This window comes from Paramisgurnus dabryanus, chromosome 11, assembly GCF_030506205.2.
Source record: "Paramisgurnus dabryanus chromosome 11, PD_genome_1.1, whole genome shotgun sequence".
NCBI lineage: Eukaryota > Metazoa > Chordata > Actinopteri > Cypriniformes > Cobitidae > Paramisgurnus > Paramisgurnus dabryanus.
The window spans coordinates 17,766,167-17,785,350 of record NC_133347.1 but is presented as its reverse complement, the minus strand read 5'-3'; the positions used below and the strand labels follow the sequence as shown (position 1 = coordinate 17,785,350).

At 37.0% G+C, this 19,184-nt stretch overlaps 1 protein-coding gene across 1 annotated transcript; it reads right to left on the bottom strand.

Annotated features, from left to right (window-relative positions):
* On the bottom strand, positions 1 to 17,239 carry mapk4 (mitogen-activated protein kinase 4). Its single transcript, XM_065247198.1, has 7 exons — positions 17,007 to 17,239; positions 15,035 to 15,114; positions 13,791 to 14,380; positions 7,093 to 7,237; positions 6,534 to 6,695; positions 5,988 to 6,189; positions 1 to 2,020 (listed from the first exon to the last, which is right to left on the bottom strand). The coding sequence occupies exons 3-7, from the start codon at positions 14,331 to 14,333 to the stop codon at positions 1,054 to 1,056; spliced, it is 2,019 nt and encodes a 672-aa protein (XP_065103270.1). The 5' UTR covers positions 14,334 to 14,380; positions 15,035 to 15,114; positions 17,007 to 17,239; the 3' UTR covers positions 1 to 1,053.
* Positions 17,240 to 19,184: the final 1,945 nt, after the last annotated feature.

Sequence of the window (19,184 nt, the reverse complement as noted above, 5' to 3'; positions counted from 1 at the left end):
TTGTGAAATTGCCCCTTTATGATAAAACTTGATGCTTTTGGTAAGTAGCCATATTTTTCTAAGGTTTAATTACACAGAATGTAAATAATAAATTATTGTATTTTATAAAATGTCTGGGACCATCTCACACTCCCCTCCCAGTTTAACTCATTCTCCGCCATTGACGAGTTATCTCGTCAATTAAGAGAAAACTTTTGCATGAAAAAAAACAGGTCTCTGATGAGGTTTTATGTTCATTTGTAATCCCGTGTAATATTATCCACTAGATGGCGCACTTACCCAATTTATAAAAAACTGAAGCAAAAAATTATTTACTAATTTTAAACTCTGTGTATGTTTTGATAATCGTTCAGAATCTGATCTTTGACAAAAATTCCTTCACAAAAATGCAATTACTTAAAACATTTTTTTAAAGAAAAGTACCCATATTTAAGACTTTATAAGCAGAGAAAAAGTATAGATAGGATGAAACGTATTTGTATGTTTATATATGTTTAAGAAAATTTTCCTGGGAGGCATTTTGTGAAAATTACAAAAAATGCTGGCGGGGAATGAGTTAAGAACCGCTGGTGTATAATACCATTTGGGACACAGCTTTGGGTTTATTATGCAATTAAAAATCATCTGAAATTATCTCCTGAATATGCAGATGTGCTATTCACAAAAAAATACCTCTTTCACACCTCAAGCATCTTTCTGTTAATTAAACCTCTTCATTGAAAAATCAAACTGATTTGTGTTAAATAGAATAAATTTTATTACAAAACAGTGAATGAATGAAACGATTACCAAACAAAGCCTTCTCTCTGGTGTTGCACAAAGATTTCATTTCATAAAAGGCTTTTAGTAACAAATACATTTGATCAGAAATCTCAAGATGTTTTTTCAAAAGATCCTCGTTTTAGAGGTCCGTACCTCAGAAATAAGGTTTTGATGCAGACTTCTGATGCAATACAGAATCTCAGTGCCATTTAAGAAATGTTTTTAAAAATTTGCCTCTTTTGTTATTACATTCATTTATGCCGCCTCAAAGATACACAATCATTCAAACGTCTATGCATTCTTCCACCAATGCTCTTTATAACACCCTGGAGCATCGACCATCTCAGGGGTTGGAGTTCGTGTTCTGGAAGGTCTGTGGTCTGAAATGTTGTGGCCATCTTTGGAAGCATCCAAGTTCTCCTCCAATACTTCGTTCTGACCACACAGCCTTGTAGCTTGAGATATAAACACATCCAGGTCAAAATGTTCCCCTCTTGAAGTCCTCATCTGTGAAGGCTCTTCGTCATTTTCGCAACAAATGGAGGAAGATGGATAATCGGGATGAGGCGAGGAAGGGGAGGAAGGCAGCAGGGATGGAGGAGTGGAGAAGAAAGGCATGGGGCTCCTTCTGATTTCCGTTTGTAGTTGTTCAGGGGTGGGCAGCAGTGAAGCTGCTTGGATTTGCATTTGAAAATGAGGCAGCATTGTAGGCGACAGGGGTTGAGGAGGGGAGCACGGTGGGGTTAGCGGCTCATGAGGAGAACCAGGAGAGTAAAGCCCCGACTGAGTGCTCTCCACCCAACGTGAGATCTCCTGGAATAAATCTCCTGGTTCATTAACAAGCTTTTCCATGCTGCTCCCCTTTGTAGTGGACATGTTGTGACGTCTCCAGTTAGACAGGTCCATTATTAGTTTAGGTTCGGAGTAATGCTGCGGTTTTCCCTCTCTCCACGTGATCTTATCCAGATAGGAGGGAGAGCCCACTTTGTAGTCGCACGAGCGCCCGCAATCCAGCTCCGTGAATTGACCACAGACCCGGTCAAGAGACGAGTGAGAGTTCTCCAGGAATCGCTCGGCCGAGCTGCTGTGGGAGTATTTGCGAGGATCTACCTGTGCTTCCTCTGGGAGGGCTGCAGAACTTGCTCGTGGATCTCTTTGAACTTCTTCTTCTGCCTCTCCGAGCTCAGAGACGCTTTGCATGCATCCGCACTGCTCCTGCCGCTGCCAGCAAATCTCGGATGAGAGACTCCCATCATACCTGTAAGAAGTGTATAGAGATGTGAAATCATGCTTGTACAGACAAATTTTATACCTGTGCATATTATAAATAGAGAAAAACCCACCTACAGAAGTACACTGATAAAGTAGATCCCACCAACACATTATTTCTTTAAAAGTATATTTAGGTTACACTTCATTTTAAGGTGTTCATTTTGAGCAACATATACTTACTATAGGGTAAGGATTAGTTACATGTATTTATGCATAATTTTATATTACTACCATAGTAAATATATCTAAAAAAACACTGTAAAATAAAGTGTTGCCAATATTTATTATTAACCTCTTCAAAAAAAATCCAAGCTTTACATTTTTTATTTAAACGTTATGTAATGCTATGCCCTAGACTTTCATTGTAAGTACAATATTTTAATGTTTTTTTATTTATTTGTGAAAATAAGCAAGCTAAAGCTTTTGTCGATAGTGATGATTCACCTGCAGTAAAAACCTACAGAAACTTAAAATAGTTCAAACGCTTCCACTAGGACGGAACCCATTATTAAGGTACAGATATGTATACATTAATATGTACTAATATGCTCTCTTGAAGTACCAGGGTGTACTGTTGAAAGGGTACACCCACGTTGACAGCTTTTTACCTAATTTCTAGGTGTGTATGATAATGTTTGATGGTTTGGAAGACTGGATCAGTTTTCTTTCATTTTGACCTTTGCTTTAAGCTCACAGGTTTTATTCACTTCACGTTGGCATCTGTGATCAGTGATGAAAGGTATTCGGGTCTTCCCATATGGAGCCACAGAGGACTACAATGATATTTCTATTCAGTTGTCACTGAGTCAGCTGTGAGATTTAATTATGCTGGGATTTGACATGTTGCTATATTTAAACAGCGCTCTCCTACGTCACTAGCAGCCCTTCTGGAAACTTCAGTCTCTGTCTGTGTAAATTGCCTTTTATTGTGACTCTTCATTTCCCCAGTCTTAAAGTTTTTCGTGATCTAGCTTTCAGTGGCAGAAACATCAATTGCAACTTTTATTTGATCTTCTTAGTTTTTTAAATGTTTAGCAGTCCAGAAATGGGATGCATGCTGTTATTTTTTTTTATTGGCTAAAAAGATTTGTTGGTTCAACTTAAAAATATTAGTCAACCAGTGGCGGTTCTACACGGAGGCCAAGGGTGGCCCGTGCCTCTGTAGACATGTCCCTGGCCACCCCTGTGGCCACCCCGTGCTGACCAAATAAAAAAGTATAAATGTATTTTGATTTTACACGCGAGCGCCAAAAGCGGAACTAATGCGACGCAACGTTCTACACGGGCAAATTAGAGCGGCGCACCCAGTCACTGTAGCCGCCTGCGTTTGCTGCGAGTGCTGCTCGGCGAGTGTCTCAATTCATTCCCTAGCTCACTTGACATTGGGACACTGTTCACTTGTTCTCCTGTGACGTAGCTGCTTAAGCGCGTTGTGATCATTCACAGCTGTTATTCATCAACAACCGGCAAAACCAACATCTCGCTAAACTTTTTAAAGTTTACACATTGTAAAAAGCGCTGTAATTATGCTCTTACTTATACGTGCATAAAATTGTAGGAATATAATTAAATGTTACATATAAAAATGTTTACAATTTAATATTATTAAATATTATTTAATATTAATATTATTAATATTATTTTAAATACTGATTAGATTGTGGTCCCTAAATGTCTAGCAATGTATATTTATATGTAAACTAAAACAAACGTTTGTCTTTATAAAAGTTTGCATTTTATAAAGTTTATTGAGTAGGCTTGCATGATTTTCGGTTGAGGGGCTTTAGAAAAGAGCCAAGCTTCCCTTTTGCACCTGTACTCACTCTTGTATTAAATAAATATTTATATAATTGCAAAGTAAAATAAAGTTTACGGGGCAGTTTCCCGGAAAGGGGTTAGACTAGTCCTAGACTAAAATTAATGTAAGAGCTGTCCAAACTGAAAACAACTTGCACTGACATATCTTACACCAGTGCCCTTTGTTTTGCTTCAAAATGCACACAAGTAATGTTTTTAGTAAGGCATGTTTGTTAAAACTAGTTATATTTCCTAATTAAACTAAGGCCTAGTCCTGTCTTAAACTAATTCGTGTAACCAGCCCTATAGGGGTGGTTTCCCGGACCAGGATTATCTTAATCCAGGACTAGGCCTTAGTTTAATTAAGAAATATAACTAGTTTTAACAAATATGCCTTACTAAAAGCATTACATGCATGTGCATTTTGAGAAACAAAGGGCACTGATGTATTTTAAGATATGTCAGTGCAAGTTGTTTTCAGTTTGGAGAGCTCTTAAAAGTGTTTTAAGTCTAGGACCAGTCTAATCCCTGTCCGGGAAACCGCCCCATAATCTTTAAATATAATTTCTTGTCATTTTTTTATGTGCCCCTCTGGTAAAACACTGGCCCCTCCTTGGCCCCCCTAGTGAAATTTGTCTAGAACCGCCACTGTAGTCAACTCAAAAAAAAAAAAAAAAAGGTACAATGTTAGTGTCAACTAATATTTTTTAGATATAGTAACCCTCAATTTTAAGGCATGCAGGTAACTTACTTTAAGTTGAACCAACTAAAAAAATTCTAAAGTGAAATATATAATCAAGTGTAATTGATGCAAATATATGTACTGTATATAAACAAACTACAATATACACTCCAAATAAACTGGTTGGTTTCAACACATGGTTGAGTAAAATATGGACTTTTTAAATTTAAACCAATGGTTGAGTCTGTATTTTTACCCAACCATGGGTTAAAACACATTTTTTTGGGTTACATTGATGCCTAATATAGGTCCTGAAGAAAAACCAATTGAGAACCACTGCTCTACTACTATAAATCATAAATAAAGCATTTTATTGGGTCTGCAACATCATTGTAAACTGCCTTTGATTTGCACATAAAAATATTCATTTTCCAAGACTTAAGCCAGTTATTAAAAATGAAGGAATGTGCTTAGCATTGTTTTACACTTTATTTGACATTCATTTAGGAACTAAAAACTCTTCTTAGCCATATACACTGTCTGAAAAAAAATATACAGAACATAATACAATTTTGTAAATATTTGGATACATTACTGTACCTTAGGGATCTATTATGTATTTTTAAAGATACAGTTAAATGTTTTATACCCCTAAGGGCACACTCACATTAGGCCTAACCCAACCAAACCGTGCCCCAGCGTGATCGTCCCCCCTCCCTAAGCCTGCACTCACACTGTACTCTGAGCGATCCGAGCCTGGGCACGCTTTTGTCTTTAGGAATGCGATTGTTTTGAAGATAACAAAAAGAGCCCACCTCTGCAAGCCGATTAACCAAACCACACCCCAACACAGTACAGAGCGATCACATGTGTCAAAAGAAACCAGGCTTTGGGGGTTAAACATGCCTGGGCGTGGTTTGGATAATGTGAGTGCGCCCTAACTTTTTCAAGTAGTACAGAATAAGTCCTTAGGGTATAAAAAGGTACAATGTGTTCAATGTGCAGTTTACCCATGAAGGTACAAAATTTTTTTTTTTTTGAGGTGAAGAACAAGACCCCAGTCACAGAAAAGGTACAGTTTTGTACTTTTTTCTGACAGTGTAGTTTTAAAGTCGCCAAATTTTTTTATCAAAAATGCAAATCTGGTATGGCAGGTGGGCGGGGTCTGGGAAAATATTGCAGCTATTAGCAACATGACCCAACTTCAAACAGTTTTTGATTCAAGTCCAGCTCAGCCTTATTTAATTTTTAGAAGCCGGTTTCACTCGGATATACGTCACCATGTGTAAAATAAGGCAATCGCTACTTCTGTTTCATGGTGACTTTAACAAAGTTTCGTTTGAAAGCAAAGCTATTTTTAAAGTTGTTGTTGCACTGTGTCAGAAGACCTAAAACTGTGAGTAACATTCAAACAGTCTCATGCTCCTTCATCAGTTTCAGCATCAATATTAGACATGTGAGTGTTGTGCAGTACCTGTCCCACTGGGAGCTGAGCGCATGACTGTGCTCAGTTACTGTACTGTCCTCTAATTCGTCCTCTATGCGAAAAGGTTGCAGGGAGATGGGCTCGTCCTGAGGACAGGAGTATCTCTTCAGGTATGGATGAGACAAAGCCGCTTCGGCTGTCAGACGGTCCATGGGATTAAAGGTGAGGATGCACTCCAGGAAATGAATGGCTGAAATGGAGATTAAATGGAAAAAACAATTGATAGATGGCAGTATTGTACGGTTTATATTACATTTTATGTGTATTTATTTTACAATACAGCTACACATTTGATCAATATGTGTGTTGCCCCTGGGATTAAACCCACAACCTTTAATTTGCTCATAACACAAACCAAGCTACAGTATTTTACAAATTTCCTCTTAATATGCATTTCAATACACAGTTTAATAAGCTGAGTTGCAAGTTGCAGTACACCGTATATAACTGTTCACGACATGCACTGAACTAGACTGAAAGGAGCCGTTTTAAATTGTAACTAGTCCAGATTTAGTTTAGGGTCTGTCGTCTGACCTTTCTCCTCCACATCTGACAGCAGATCCCGAAGTGACCTCCTGACCTCCCAGCCATGGCTGACCAAAGATGGCATGACCTTCAGTAGTTCCTGTCGGTCCTCTTCTCTGATCACAGGCACAGTATCCAAAATCAGCTGCATCTGCTCCAGCTCATGCGCCCCTTACAAACACAGACGTGAAGAGTTAAATTATATTATGAAAAAGTGAAAATACTGAACTGAAAATGAAAGGCTAATGCTGGGATGCAACAGTCACTCTATATATTGAGTCCTTTGTTACAAGTAAACATGCAAGAATTTCATGGTTTATCAGCACAACTGAATGCCAAAGCAAGTAAAATTTTTACAAAAAAGCACAAGAAAGCTTATTTGAACAAAACGATAAGTCTAACACAAAAGGAGCATTGATTGATATGTTACATAAACCTCTTGTTTTTTTTCTCTGCCAAATGTAGCCACAAGAGGACACTATAAGACTGAATGTTAGATTCTTATTCCTCAACTGTCTGTGAGATCTATAGAAAGCAAGAGCAAGAGAAATGTTATTGGGAGATTTACCTGCAAACAGCATGCGTCCTGACAGCATCTCAGCTAGAATGCAGCCTGCGGCCCACATGTCGATAGCTTTTGTGTAGTTGTTTGGAGAGAGCAGCAGTCGTGGTGAACGATACCATTTAGTTACCATTCCCTCTGACAGGTACCCCTGCATACAGACACATAACAGCTCTGTTACATGCATTTGTATATGATACTATTGCAGAATATAATGGGGGGGAGAGCTGATGTTTAGTCAAATTCTGTTTTTTTTCTGAGAAAAAGGACATTGGGTGATTCACTTGGGGAACTTTTAGAAAATCTTATAGAAACTTTTTTTTGAGACATTTACATTTTGATTTCTGATACATCTATTTCATTTGTTAATTAAAATGTATAAAAAAATGTGTAAACACTGTCACAGCGGATTTCGCATAGGCTATGAGGCTGGCAAATCTGTATTATGATATGAAACAAACAAAAAAACAGTATGCTTGTTTGAAAATATCTAAAATATAGAAGAAATAGTGTGTAAAATATATATTTAAATTAGGGCCGGGGATTAATCTCATACAAAAGTATTTTTTTGCATAATATATGAGTTTGTGAAGTGTGTAAATATTATGTATATTTAAACATACACACACACACACATAAATATATATATATATATATATATATATATATATATATATATATATATATATATATATATATATATATATATATATATATATATATATATACACACACACACATTTAAGAAATGTTTTATTTAAATATCGTTTTTATTTATATATAATTTAGAATATATAAAAATATAAATAAATAAATATACACATGTAAATGTTTCTTAAATACATACATGAATGTGTGTGTATTTATATATACATAATAATTACACACAGCACAAACTCATATGTTATGCAAAAAATTACTTTAATTTTGTATGAGATTAATCTAGATTAATCTATGCCCAGCTCTAATTTAAATCCACAAGATTATTGTAATAAAAATATCAAAAAAAAAAAAAAACTATATTTCATGCAGTTTGTCCCAAATATTCCAAAGGATTTTTAACTCATTCCCCGCCAGCCTTTTTTGAAAAGTTGCCCGCAAGCATTTTTGTGATTTTCACAAAACGCCTTCCAGGAAAATTCTCTTCTAAAAATATATAAACATACAAATAAATCAAATGAAAGAACAGACCCCCTGCTTTCAAACAAACAATAAACAAACAAACAATACGGGGAAAAAGAAAACGTTTTATCTTATCTATATTTTTTCTCTGCTTATAAACTCTAAAATTTGGGTATTTTTCTTAAAAAATAAAAATGTTATCAAAACACTGAAATAATTGCATTTTTGTTAAGGAATTGTGTTAGAGATCAGATTCAGAACGATTATCAAAACATACACAGTGTAAAATTTGTACAAAAAAGATTTTGCTTCAGTTTTTTATAAATTGGGTAAGTGCCATCTAGTGGATAATCGCGGTATTACAGATAAACATGAAAACTCACCAGGTACACGTTTTTTCATGCAAATGTTTTCTTTTAATAGACAAGATAACTCGTCAATGAGGCGGAAAGAGTTGAATAATAGCTCATCCCTTGTCAGTGTGGCCTATCAATAAAGTTATATCCACGCTTTCATCAGGTATCAGCTTTTAAAACCTATGGCAACACGACTGGACAAATGCGAAAGTGGTGGTTATACAGCATCTACACTCTAAAAATGTCTGGGTTATTTTTTAAACCCATAATGGGTAAATATTAGACAGAACACGTGCTTTGGGTCATTTTTTATTTAACCCAGCACGTGTTCTGTCCAATATTTACCCATTTTGGGTTCAAAATAACCCAGCCATTTTTAGAGTGTTGTGCCTTGCAGCTATTTCATTATGATGACATAAAATAATATGATCAGGTAATAAAACATTCATTTATAACTGGATCTGTGAACATGATTAGCAGATTCCATTCATCTCTGGATGGTGAAAATCTCCCATTCTTACAATTTCCTTCATAATGTCATTAAGCTTCGCCTCTGTTATTGTTTTGAAAATGACCTCTATTGGTGAAATCCTACATATTGTGCCTTTAAGTAAAAATGTTTATAGGGATAGTTCACCCCAAAATTTAAATCATTTGTCATAATTTACTCACTCTCTTGTTGTTACAAACCCATATAAATGTCTTTATTCTCATGACCACAAAGGAAGCCCCATTCACTTTCACAAAATTCTTTTGTCCTGCTATTTGGGCTCATGGTAGGTTTGTTTTCAAACATTCCTCAAAATATCTTTCTTTGTGGTCATCGGAACCAATATATTTATACAGGTTTGTAACAACATGAGAGTAAATAAATAATGACAGAATTGTAATTTTTGGGAGAACTATCCCTTTAAGCTTCAGATGTTCCTATGGCTCAATTGATAGACCATTGTGTTAGCAGCACACAGGTTGTAGGTTTAAATCCCAGGGAACACACATTAAATAAAAAGCTTCAAAGCACTGTAAGACTCTTTGAAAAAGTGTCTGAAAATGAATAAATGTGGATCATTCTTGTAGGCCTCACACATTATTCTACGTCAGAATTAGGGCTATATTGAAAGTTAAAACTAATATTTAAATATATTGTACCACAAGAGAATAAACACAGATTTTTACATTTATGCTTTTGCCAGATTATTTCTTTCAAAGCGACTTACAGTGCATTCAATGTATATCTGTATTGTTTTCATCTGTATATTTTCCCTGGGTATTGATATGAACAACCCATTCCTCTCTACAGAAAACAAGTGACCCAGCATCTGTATAATGTTAAATGAGAAACAGCTGACACCCTATGATTTCCAATACCCCCTCATGCAATCTCCTTCAGTTCATCCTTCCTGCCTCTCTTCATCCTTTCCTCTTCTTCTCACCTCCCACTTTCCCCCTGAGGTCAGCTGCTGAATTATTTGTGAGGTTTGAGCAGACTGCCTCGGGAGGCCGGATCTGAAGAGTGATGGTGACACAGACAAAAGCGATATTTACGTGCAGTCTCCTGCTTGCACACAGCGCCTTTGTGTTCGGCTGGAGCTGCTTCACTCGCAACTTTATAATTGTTTACGGGTAAGTGGGACCGATAATAACAACAGAGAATGAGTCAAACAAATAAGACAAAGACGATGGCATGAATCACACACGTTGACCAAAGAATGTTTGTGAATGTAAAGCCCCTTAAGGGAAGTCACCCCACTAGGCGGCCATGTCTGCATCACATCTGGGCAGTTATTTCAGTCATGCAAGACTAAAGTCCTATCTTCTTAAATGGGAAAAGACGGATTTTCCAAAATCACGTGCTACAATCACAATTAAACAGCATTTTTCTGACCAACAAATAAACCTGAACATAACTTTAGTTTTGCATGTATTTTTAAGTTTCGGGGTTGTTTCCGCTGCTGCACATGCGCACAGGTTTGCAAGTACCTCGCACGACTCTGAGAATCATCAGTTTTTATCAGTTGATGGTGGTTTTTTTAACTGGAAGGCAGGACTTCTGTTTTGTACCCTATTTATAGTAACAGTAATACTCACTCTTATCTATCTTCAAAGAACTTGACAACCCCTCACTGTAAAAAATTATTTGATGTTTTATCTTAAAAAGTAAGTGTTCATGCTACCTTTAAATTTTAATTAAAGTACAAAAAAGTTAAATTAGTAAAATGTTGAGTCGACTAATATTTTTAAGTTTAATTAACTCAAAATTTGAATGCAGCAATAACACTTTCATTTTTAAGTTGAAACAATTTATTTTTTACAGTGCTGCTGGTCTTCATTAAAAAACAGCTAATCAACCTGGTATTCAATGGTAAATAAGCAGTGGCGGCTCGTGACTGCTCTTCCGAGGGGCGCAAATTCAAATTATGTGTTCAAAGTGTCACGTGTTTTCAAAATATGTGTTTGTTGCGTCGTGTGAACCATATGCATCACGTGTTTTGTCAAAATAAGTGTCTGCTGCACACGCGTCAAAACCGTTTATTATAAAAGAGACGCTCACGTTCACAAACTACACGCAAGACACTCCATTAACAGTAAACTCTGATTACGCATGAGATTATGCGAGTATCTGGCAAACGCGAGCGTCTCTTTTATCATAAACCCTTTAGACGCGTCTGCAGCCGGCACTTATTTTGACAAGACACGTGATGCACACAGGATCACTCGACGCGCAGAACACATATTTTGCGAACCGCACACATGACAAAGCAAGACAATGACGACGTCTATGCGACACACCGATTGGCTATGAGCTACGTACAAACGCATTTGATAGACATTCGTAGCGCCCAATAAACGGCTCTGAGCATTCGTAAACCATGCCCAAACTACTTACTGGGTAAATGTAAATAGCATTTTCATTTTACTATCTCTTTAAAAAACTTTATAAAGGAATTTATTAGAGCTTAGAGTATAATGAGGGTCTCCTTATAAAATAAAATTCATTATCTATAATAAACTTTGCCTTATAACAGCTGAATTAGCACAAGGCCTCCTTATTTAAATTATAGATGAAGCTCAATATCCACGTCATCATTACTGAAGAGTTGTTTACCCTCGCAGCCTTCTGCCTGCATAGTAAGCATATGTGGATCCAGATGCTGTTGTGAATCCATAGTCCATTTGGCTATCTATGGTCATCTACATTTGGGAACTGAATGTTCTCTTCATGCTGAGAGGGTAACAGACGCTCCCAGCACTGCTAGTCAGAGATGCGGCCACTTAGTTAATGGGTAAAATGAGCTAGCGCTCCAACGCACTGATGCAAATGTACCACAGCACTGATACATACACAAAATTACAGCCAGAGTATATGCGAGAACACAAACAGTATGTGATCATGTTTTTCCCTATATTAATGGATTTGTCAGACATGTTTATCCAAAGTGACTACAAAGTATATCTTTTATAAATTTGTGTGTTTCTGGGAATCGCGCCCACCATCATTAAACCGAAATGGTTCTTATGCAATTCCTTGAGTAAAGCTGTTTATGATTCTAGCGTCTCCCTAATAAACTCTGCATCTATCCTTCTTCCTGATTATCCACTCCACCTTGTCCTGTCTCACACAAAGCTCTCCATTCAGGTTATCTTCCCAGTCTGCTTGTGTTACACAGTGTGCTCCGCAAAATAATACACAAGCACAATGACACACCAAAGTACCACATTCATCTTTCAGATCTTATAACATTCAGGTCATTGTTCATAATTATTGTAGCTAAAAAGTAACTATAGACAGAGATTAACAAGATTATAGTTATAATATTAGTAGGGTTAGTTTAGGGTAACCTGGATCAAACAAGAAATAATTAAAGTTTGTCTAGATAAACTTTTTTAACCCCAAATTATTAGCGTATATAATAGGTTGAAGTGCAGCATTTGATGGAAAAACAGACTTGCAGATTATCTGGAATTGCAAGCATAGCTGATTTTGTGCAGAAAATGCAGATAAAAACAACATTAAAGAGCCCACAAGGTATTAAAATTACCTATTAGGATTAGGCCGTCTTAAAATTACTACCCCTGCGTGTGCAATAACAGAACAACTTTGACAAAACAATTTAAAATATCACTTAATATTGCAGTTGAAGTACTATTTTGCATGATTTCCTTCACAGCTTAATGACAGGAGTGAAAAACTATTCACTGTTATGTTAATGATGCAATCGTACACTGATTAATTTAACAATGTCAATAACCTAACAGCCTGCAGCACATGATAACTGATAGATAATGCTTTTCTACTCATTAAGGCCAGAATGAAACTGCAGGGTGAACCACAATGAACGCTCGTAATTACATTAAAGCAGCCCAGAGTAACATCTAATAGTTTCTAAAAATGAACAAACATGCCCTTTATTCCCCATTTACATGGGTTATACATGGCACTTATGTACATTTATGCATTTTGCAGATGCGTTTATCCAAAGCCAAAAGTGATACAGATAAGTGATACAGGTACTGTAGTACATTTACCTTTTTTTTTTTGTTATTCTATGCATTTCTTGTATATTTGAATTAACACAGATTTCCTAATACGCTATCGTTTGCTTTTGGCAGGCAAATTATTTTGTCCACTAAATGGGTCACTGAAAAAACGGTTTTGCAAGATGAGAAATTCAAAAATCGTTTTAAAAACTTGTTTTAAAAGCACGCATCAGGTTTATTTCAATGCACATAGTGTATTTATGTTAATTTTGGGCAATAAAAAATTACATTTGCACCATTTTTATGAAAGTTAAGACTGCATGGAACTGAAAATGTCAAATGGTGTAACCGCCAATTGCGCCAAAGAATGAGAAATATTAAATATTTTATCCACCTTGATGGCATGTAAGCATAATCATCAAAAATATATATAATAATTTTATTTGTTATTTCTAAATGTAAATTTTAATGCGTTTTTGTAATATTTATCCTGACATATGCTGAAAACAGCTCTGTTTTATAAATAATCTTTGACAAAATGTAAAAATGTATACAGGTATACAAACAATACAGGTTTGCATCTTGAGACAAAACAATGGCACTGATATATATGATGAGATATGTCAGTACAAGGTGTTTTTAAATGAAGGCAGCACAAACATGCATTTTATTCTGGGACTAGGATTTGCCCTGTCCGGGAAACTGCCCCGAAGTGTATTAGTTAAACCCTTCTGCAATGCATCTTACCTTGTGCGAGTAATGCGGGTCGACGATGCGGGCAAGGCCAAAGTCGCCGATCTTAAGCAGCAGTTGCTCAGTGTTGATAAAGATGTTCGCTGGTTTCAGGTCACGGTGCAGCACGTTGGCCGAATGGATGAACTTGAGCCCGCGAAGAAGCTGATAAAAGAGCAGGGTGGCGTGTTCTGCTGGCAACGGCCCTTGCTCCAGTAACCGAGCCAGATCGGTTTCCATGCACTCTTGCACGATGTACATCACAGGCATGCGAGACAGGTCACATTGCAAGGGGTTTCCGGACGGCCCCAAAACATCGTACACCCTGACCACGTTCTCATGCTGAAGGCGCCGGGTGATCTTCACCTCTCTAAGAGCGTGCTTTACGCTTACTGCATCCTGCATTACCAGCTTTTTTACCGCCACGCGCAAGCCGCTGCGCTTGTCCAAAGCTGAGAGAACCAAACCTGATCCTCCAGTGCCCAGAGGACGCATATCCTGGTAATGTCCACCCAGGTCAAAGCCATATCTGAATGGGGATGTGCTATGCCAGGCCATTGCTTAGAGAGTGGCAGTCGGGCATTGCCTGTGAGAGGCTGCAAAGACTGTGGAAAGTGACAGATTGCATTGATCATTAATTAAAAATACACATATGCTGGAAAAAACAACAGATATTTTTTAAAAGTTTACTGTTTGGTGAACAAAACACTATCAGTCAGAAAATGTAGTTAAAGACAAGCAAGCAGTGTGCAGCAATACAAACAGTAACTCAGTGAAAAGGTCATATACTGTAGAAGTAGCTGTGCTTTACTGCGAATAAATAATGAATATTGACCAATCAGCATCTAGGACTAGACCACTCTCTTTTAGAAGTATTCATAAACAAACTAAACTAGTAGCACCTAACAGTGTGTATTATTTCTTTAAAGTAAGAACTTAAATTACTGTTGCGAACAGCCTGTAAAAGCAGCCTGTAAAAGCTGTAAAAGCAATGGGGGCACAGCACAGGGTGAAATACTCAACACCCTAGTACAGGGCAAGTGTTTCCATGGCAACATCCCACCGTCAGCCAGTGCCTGCCGCACAGATACAGAGAACGCACTAAAACAGTTTAGATACTCAGCTTCTACCTCTACCCCCAAAGAATACACCACCTTAAATTCAAAGTAAATTTCACGCCTATAAGTAGACCTGGAGATGTTTTTAATTTTAACATTAGCAATGTGTTATACTTCTATAATCTCAGAGCCATCACTTGCCGTCTATGGCTCCAGGTTGTCCTGAACCCTCCATGCTTTTCATGCAGTTATCTGTCATGCTGCTCATGCATTCCCTGGAGCTGAGAAAACAGAGAGAGAATATATAATTAGATACTGAGCACAGCTATACCAACAATAACTGAGAGATATTACATTCGGAAGTACAAGACAAATTGGCTTCAAATTAGTTTTAAATGGGACATATCATATAAGTCTGACTTTTTTATGTTTAAGTGCTATAATTGGGTCCCCGACGCTTGTATTAACCTAGAAAATGTGAAAAAGATCAACACAGTAACTTAGTTTTGGTAAACCATTCTCTGCAAGCATGTGAAAAAATAGGTCATTGATATTTGGCTCCCCTTGTGATGTCAGAAGGGGATAATACAGCCCCATAATCTGCGCTATCCAACCACGGCACTGCCATTAAGTGCAGAGATCAACTAATTTGCATTAAAAATGCCACATTTTTGCTCACACCTACAAAGTGGCAATTTTAACATGTTATAATAAATTATCTATAGCTAGAACTTGACATAAGTACACTGGGGACACCAAAGATTTATTTGACATCTTAAAAAAGTCTTGTGAAATGTCCCCTTTAAATAATATTCATGAATGTTATGCAAAATAGCATCTAGAGTTATTTTGTAAGATTTAAACGAATTTTAATTTAAAGATGCACCAGTGTAAAGATGCGACAGTTGATGCTTATTGGCTGACTTTTTATCAACTTCAATCCATATGCATATACTGTATAAACAACATGAAATGTGCTTATGTAAAAAAGATAGTTTTGTTGCAAGTTATCATGTTGTCTTATTTTTATTTATTTTTTGCTAACTTTGAGCTTCTCTTATGTTGACCTGTCCAATGCTATACAGATCTAGTCTAGCTTGATGAAAATGATTTTATAATGCAGCAATAAACTAGTTAGTATGCCTGTGTTTGTGAACACTGAAACAGGGATCTATTTTATGACAAAAGGTAAAAATGTGAGCCAAAGACCAATACCAGAATCAGTCAACCGTTGTTAAAATCAGTATTGATACTGGCCCAGAATATCCTATTGTGTCTCACTGTATTTTAGCTGTCTAATATGTTTGTAGAGATTGTCATACATTATGCCTATTGCTTTTTTATTATTTAAAGCCGTTTTGGTTTCCAGCACAGGTAGGCAATATCTTTTAGCTTTGTCATTAAAGTGAATCTTTAGAAAGTAAACTATCTACTCTGAAAACATGGACCAGCCTATTTGGGTGAACCAAACTTTATAAATAATGCATATGGCTATGGCGCTGACCGTGCAAGCTGATGCTATGTATTGTTAAACATTAAATGAAATGCATAGAACTAGAAAAATCACTGACGGTTTTTCATCGTTGTACCTTATGTTTATGTATAAACAAGTAAGGTAAAATAATTAAAAATACTAAAAACGGATAACTTGTAAAGCATGTACGTTAAAGCAAGCACTGCTGTGTGTCCAGCTGAACACACAAAAGACAGCGCTGCGATCATTCGCCTATCTGTGAACAACACAATAACGCCTGTGTATTTGACCGTCAAATTGAACGGATATTTACTTTATTACTCGCGAGCCATTTTCAAAAGTGACACAAGAGTTTTGGAAAGCTATGAAACGCCGTACAAAATCAGATTTGGTCAACACTATCTTCTTATCTTCCGGCCCATCCGCGGAGAAAACTACACAGGCAGCGATGCTCCTGGATCTCTTCCCGTCGCGTGCCTTTGTCAGCGGCTTTTCTCTCTTTGTTTAGGAATATAGAGTAAATAAACGATGAATGTAGTTTTTCTGTGGGAAAGTGAGGTTTTCCTAGTTCGGAGTTTGTTATTAATTCTTGGTACTGGTGCAGTCCGGTAGATGGAGGTTGTATTGTATCAGTTCACCGTCTCTGTTGCCATATAAAATATACCGGATAGCAAATCATGGAATAACGTAAGATCTTACCCGCCATGGTGTCACCGGGAGCCACCGTAGATATAGCGCTGATCTGATGTTATAGACTGCATTTGCTCTGCGTGTCCCAGTCTTTCACTATGGATCCACAAGCGTTTCTTTGGCAAAACTCGCTGGTGCCCCCTTTATGACGTCACGGAAGCACCAGTCAATCAAGCGGTTATCCGGACACCTGCGCGTCCCCGCAACCAAATCCCCGGGCTCGGATGAGTAGATCCTTGTGGGCTGGTGGTCGTGACTCGTGAGGGTAACTGTGTTTGACGTGAACATGAATTAAATTGATATATGACATTAAATAGCCAATGTCTTCCAAAAATACTTTTGTTAGTTAAATTACTAGTTATAGTAATGTGTTTTAACCTTACTATAGGCTAAATATTCAAGTATAAAAAAGCAAATGTCCGACATAACAGGGCTGAAACAAATACAGAATTAGCATTTTTCGCTCAAACGCCAATCAAATCAAATTTTATACTTTGATTTGAGTTTTATTCATTCTTTTTAACCCAATAGTAAATAGTTATGAATGGAAACATGCAGTGTCTCATATTTTAAAATTTTTATAATTTTGTTTAATGTTCTTTATTACACACTTAGTAAGTAATTTTCTTAATATATTATTATTAGTTAGTCATAATAAAATACTTTAGTTTCCTGAAATTGACCTATTATTTTATTTCTAGTTTTAGGCAAAGCCTGAAGGTGTTAAATTATGTAATGGTGTGTAACATAACTTTAATCCATTTGATCTAAATTCGATCTAAATGCTGATTGTCTAAATTCATCATATTCTGCAGTATGAGATGATCATACATGCGTTTGAGATTACAGTAGGTCTCCCAAAGCATTGCTTTCCTCCTACAATCAAATATGCTATCAATCCTCTTGCCCTCATTCTGTTAATGTGCTTTATCCTCTAGCAGATAAATGTCCAAAAACTACACCACTACAAACAGAAACTACAGCAGTTCCTGGAAATAAGATAAGCACCTGGTTCTGGCAATTCTTGGATGCAGAGATGCAGTGTTCCTCAACAGGAGAGGCACTGTGTTTGGCTGCCCTCCAAATGCTTCATCCACACTGGGGTCAGGTTACTGCTATGTGGAGTCAGTGGCAAAAGGAGAAAACTAGATAAATGATGAGCTCGTCTAAATGTCCTCTGTCAAAACTCCTGAGTCAGCTCTTAGAAGTGTCTTATACAGAGTTTAAATGATACGATTGTAAAAAGAGCCTATACGTGTTCTTGTTTTCTATACCACAACGCTCCCCCTTTATATTTATATAGTGTATACATTTCACAGTGTGATTTACAGATTACCAAAAAAGTGTGTCTGGTTTACGAGCTTAATAGATTACTAGAATGGTCTGATGTCGGACCCAATATCGGACTGACATCCAAACCCAACATCAAACTGACATCAGAGGCCAAAGTCGGACTGGTCTCAAAATCCCAACTTCGGTCTGACGTCACAACCCAACGTCTGACTGACTTCAAAACCCAACATCGGCCTCATGTTACAACCCAATGTCGGCCCTAACGTCGAGTAGATGTTCTGTTTTGGTTGGAAATGAAAATTAGGTTGACATCAAAATCCAATGTTTGGGTAGACATTAAAACTCAACATCAAACAGAAAAGTAAAAATTTAATTTCATTGTATGGATCAAAATTATAGATTTTTCTTTTATGCAGAAAATCATTATGATATTATGTAAAGATCATCCATGAAGATGTTAGTTGTAAGATGAAGTTGTAAATTTCCTATCGTAAATATATCAAAACTTTTAGTGGATGCAGTGCTAATGACTTCATTAGGACAACTTTAAAGGCGAAACCCAACGTCAGCCTGATATCACAACTAAACTTCAGACTGACGTCAAAACCCAACGTCTGACTGGTGTCAAAACCCAACACTGATTTGAACTCAAAACCCAAGTTGATCTGACGTCATAACCTAACGTCTGACTGATGTCACAACCCAACGTCGGACTGACGTCACAACCTAACGTTGATCTGACGTCACATCTTCGGACTGAAATCACAACACAATGGCAGACTGACGTCACAATCCAATGCCCAAACATCAGGTAGATGTTCCGTTTTGGTTGAAAATGAAAATTTGGCGTGATGTCAAAACATCGTCTGTCTGACGTCACAGCCCAATGGCGGA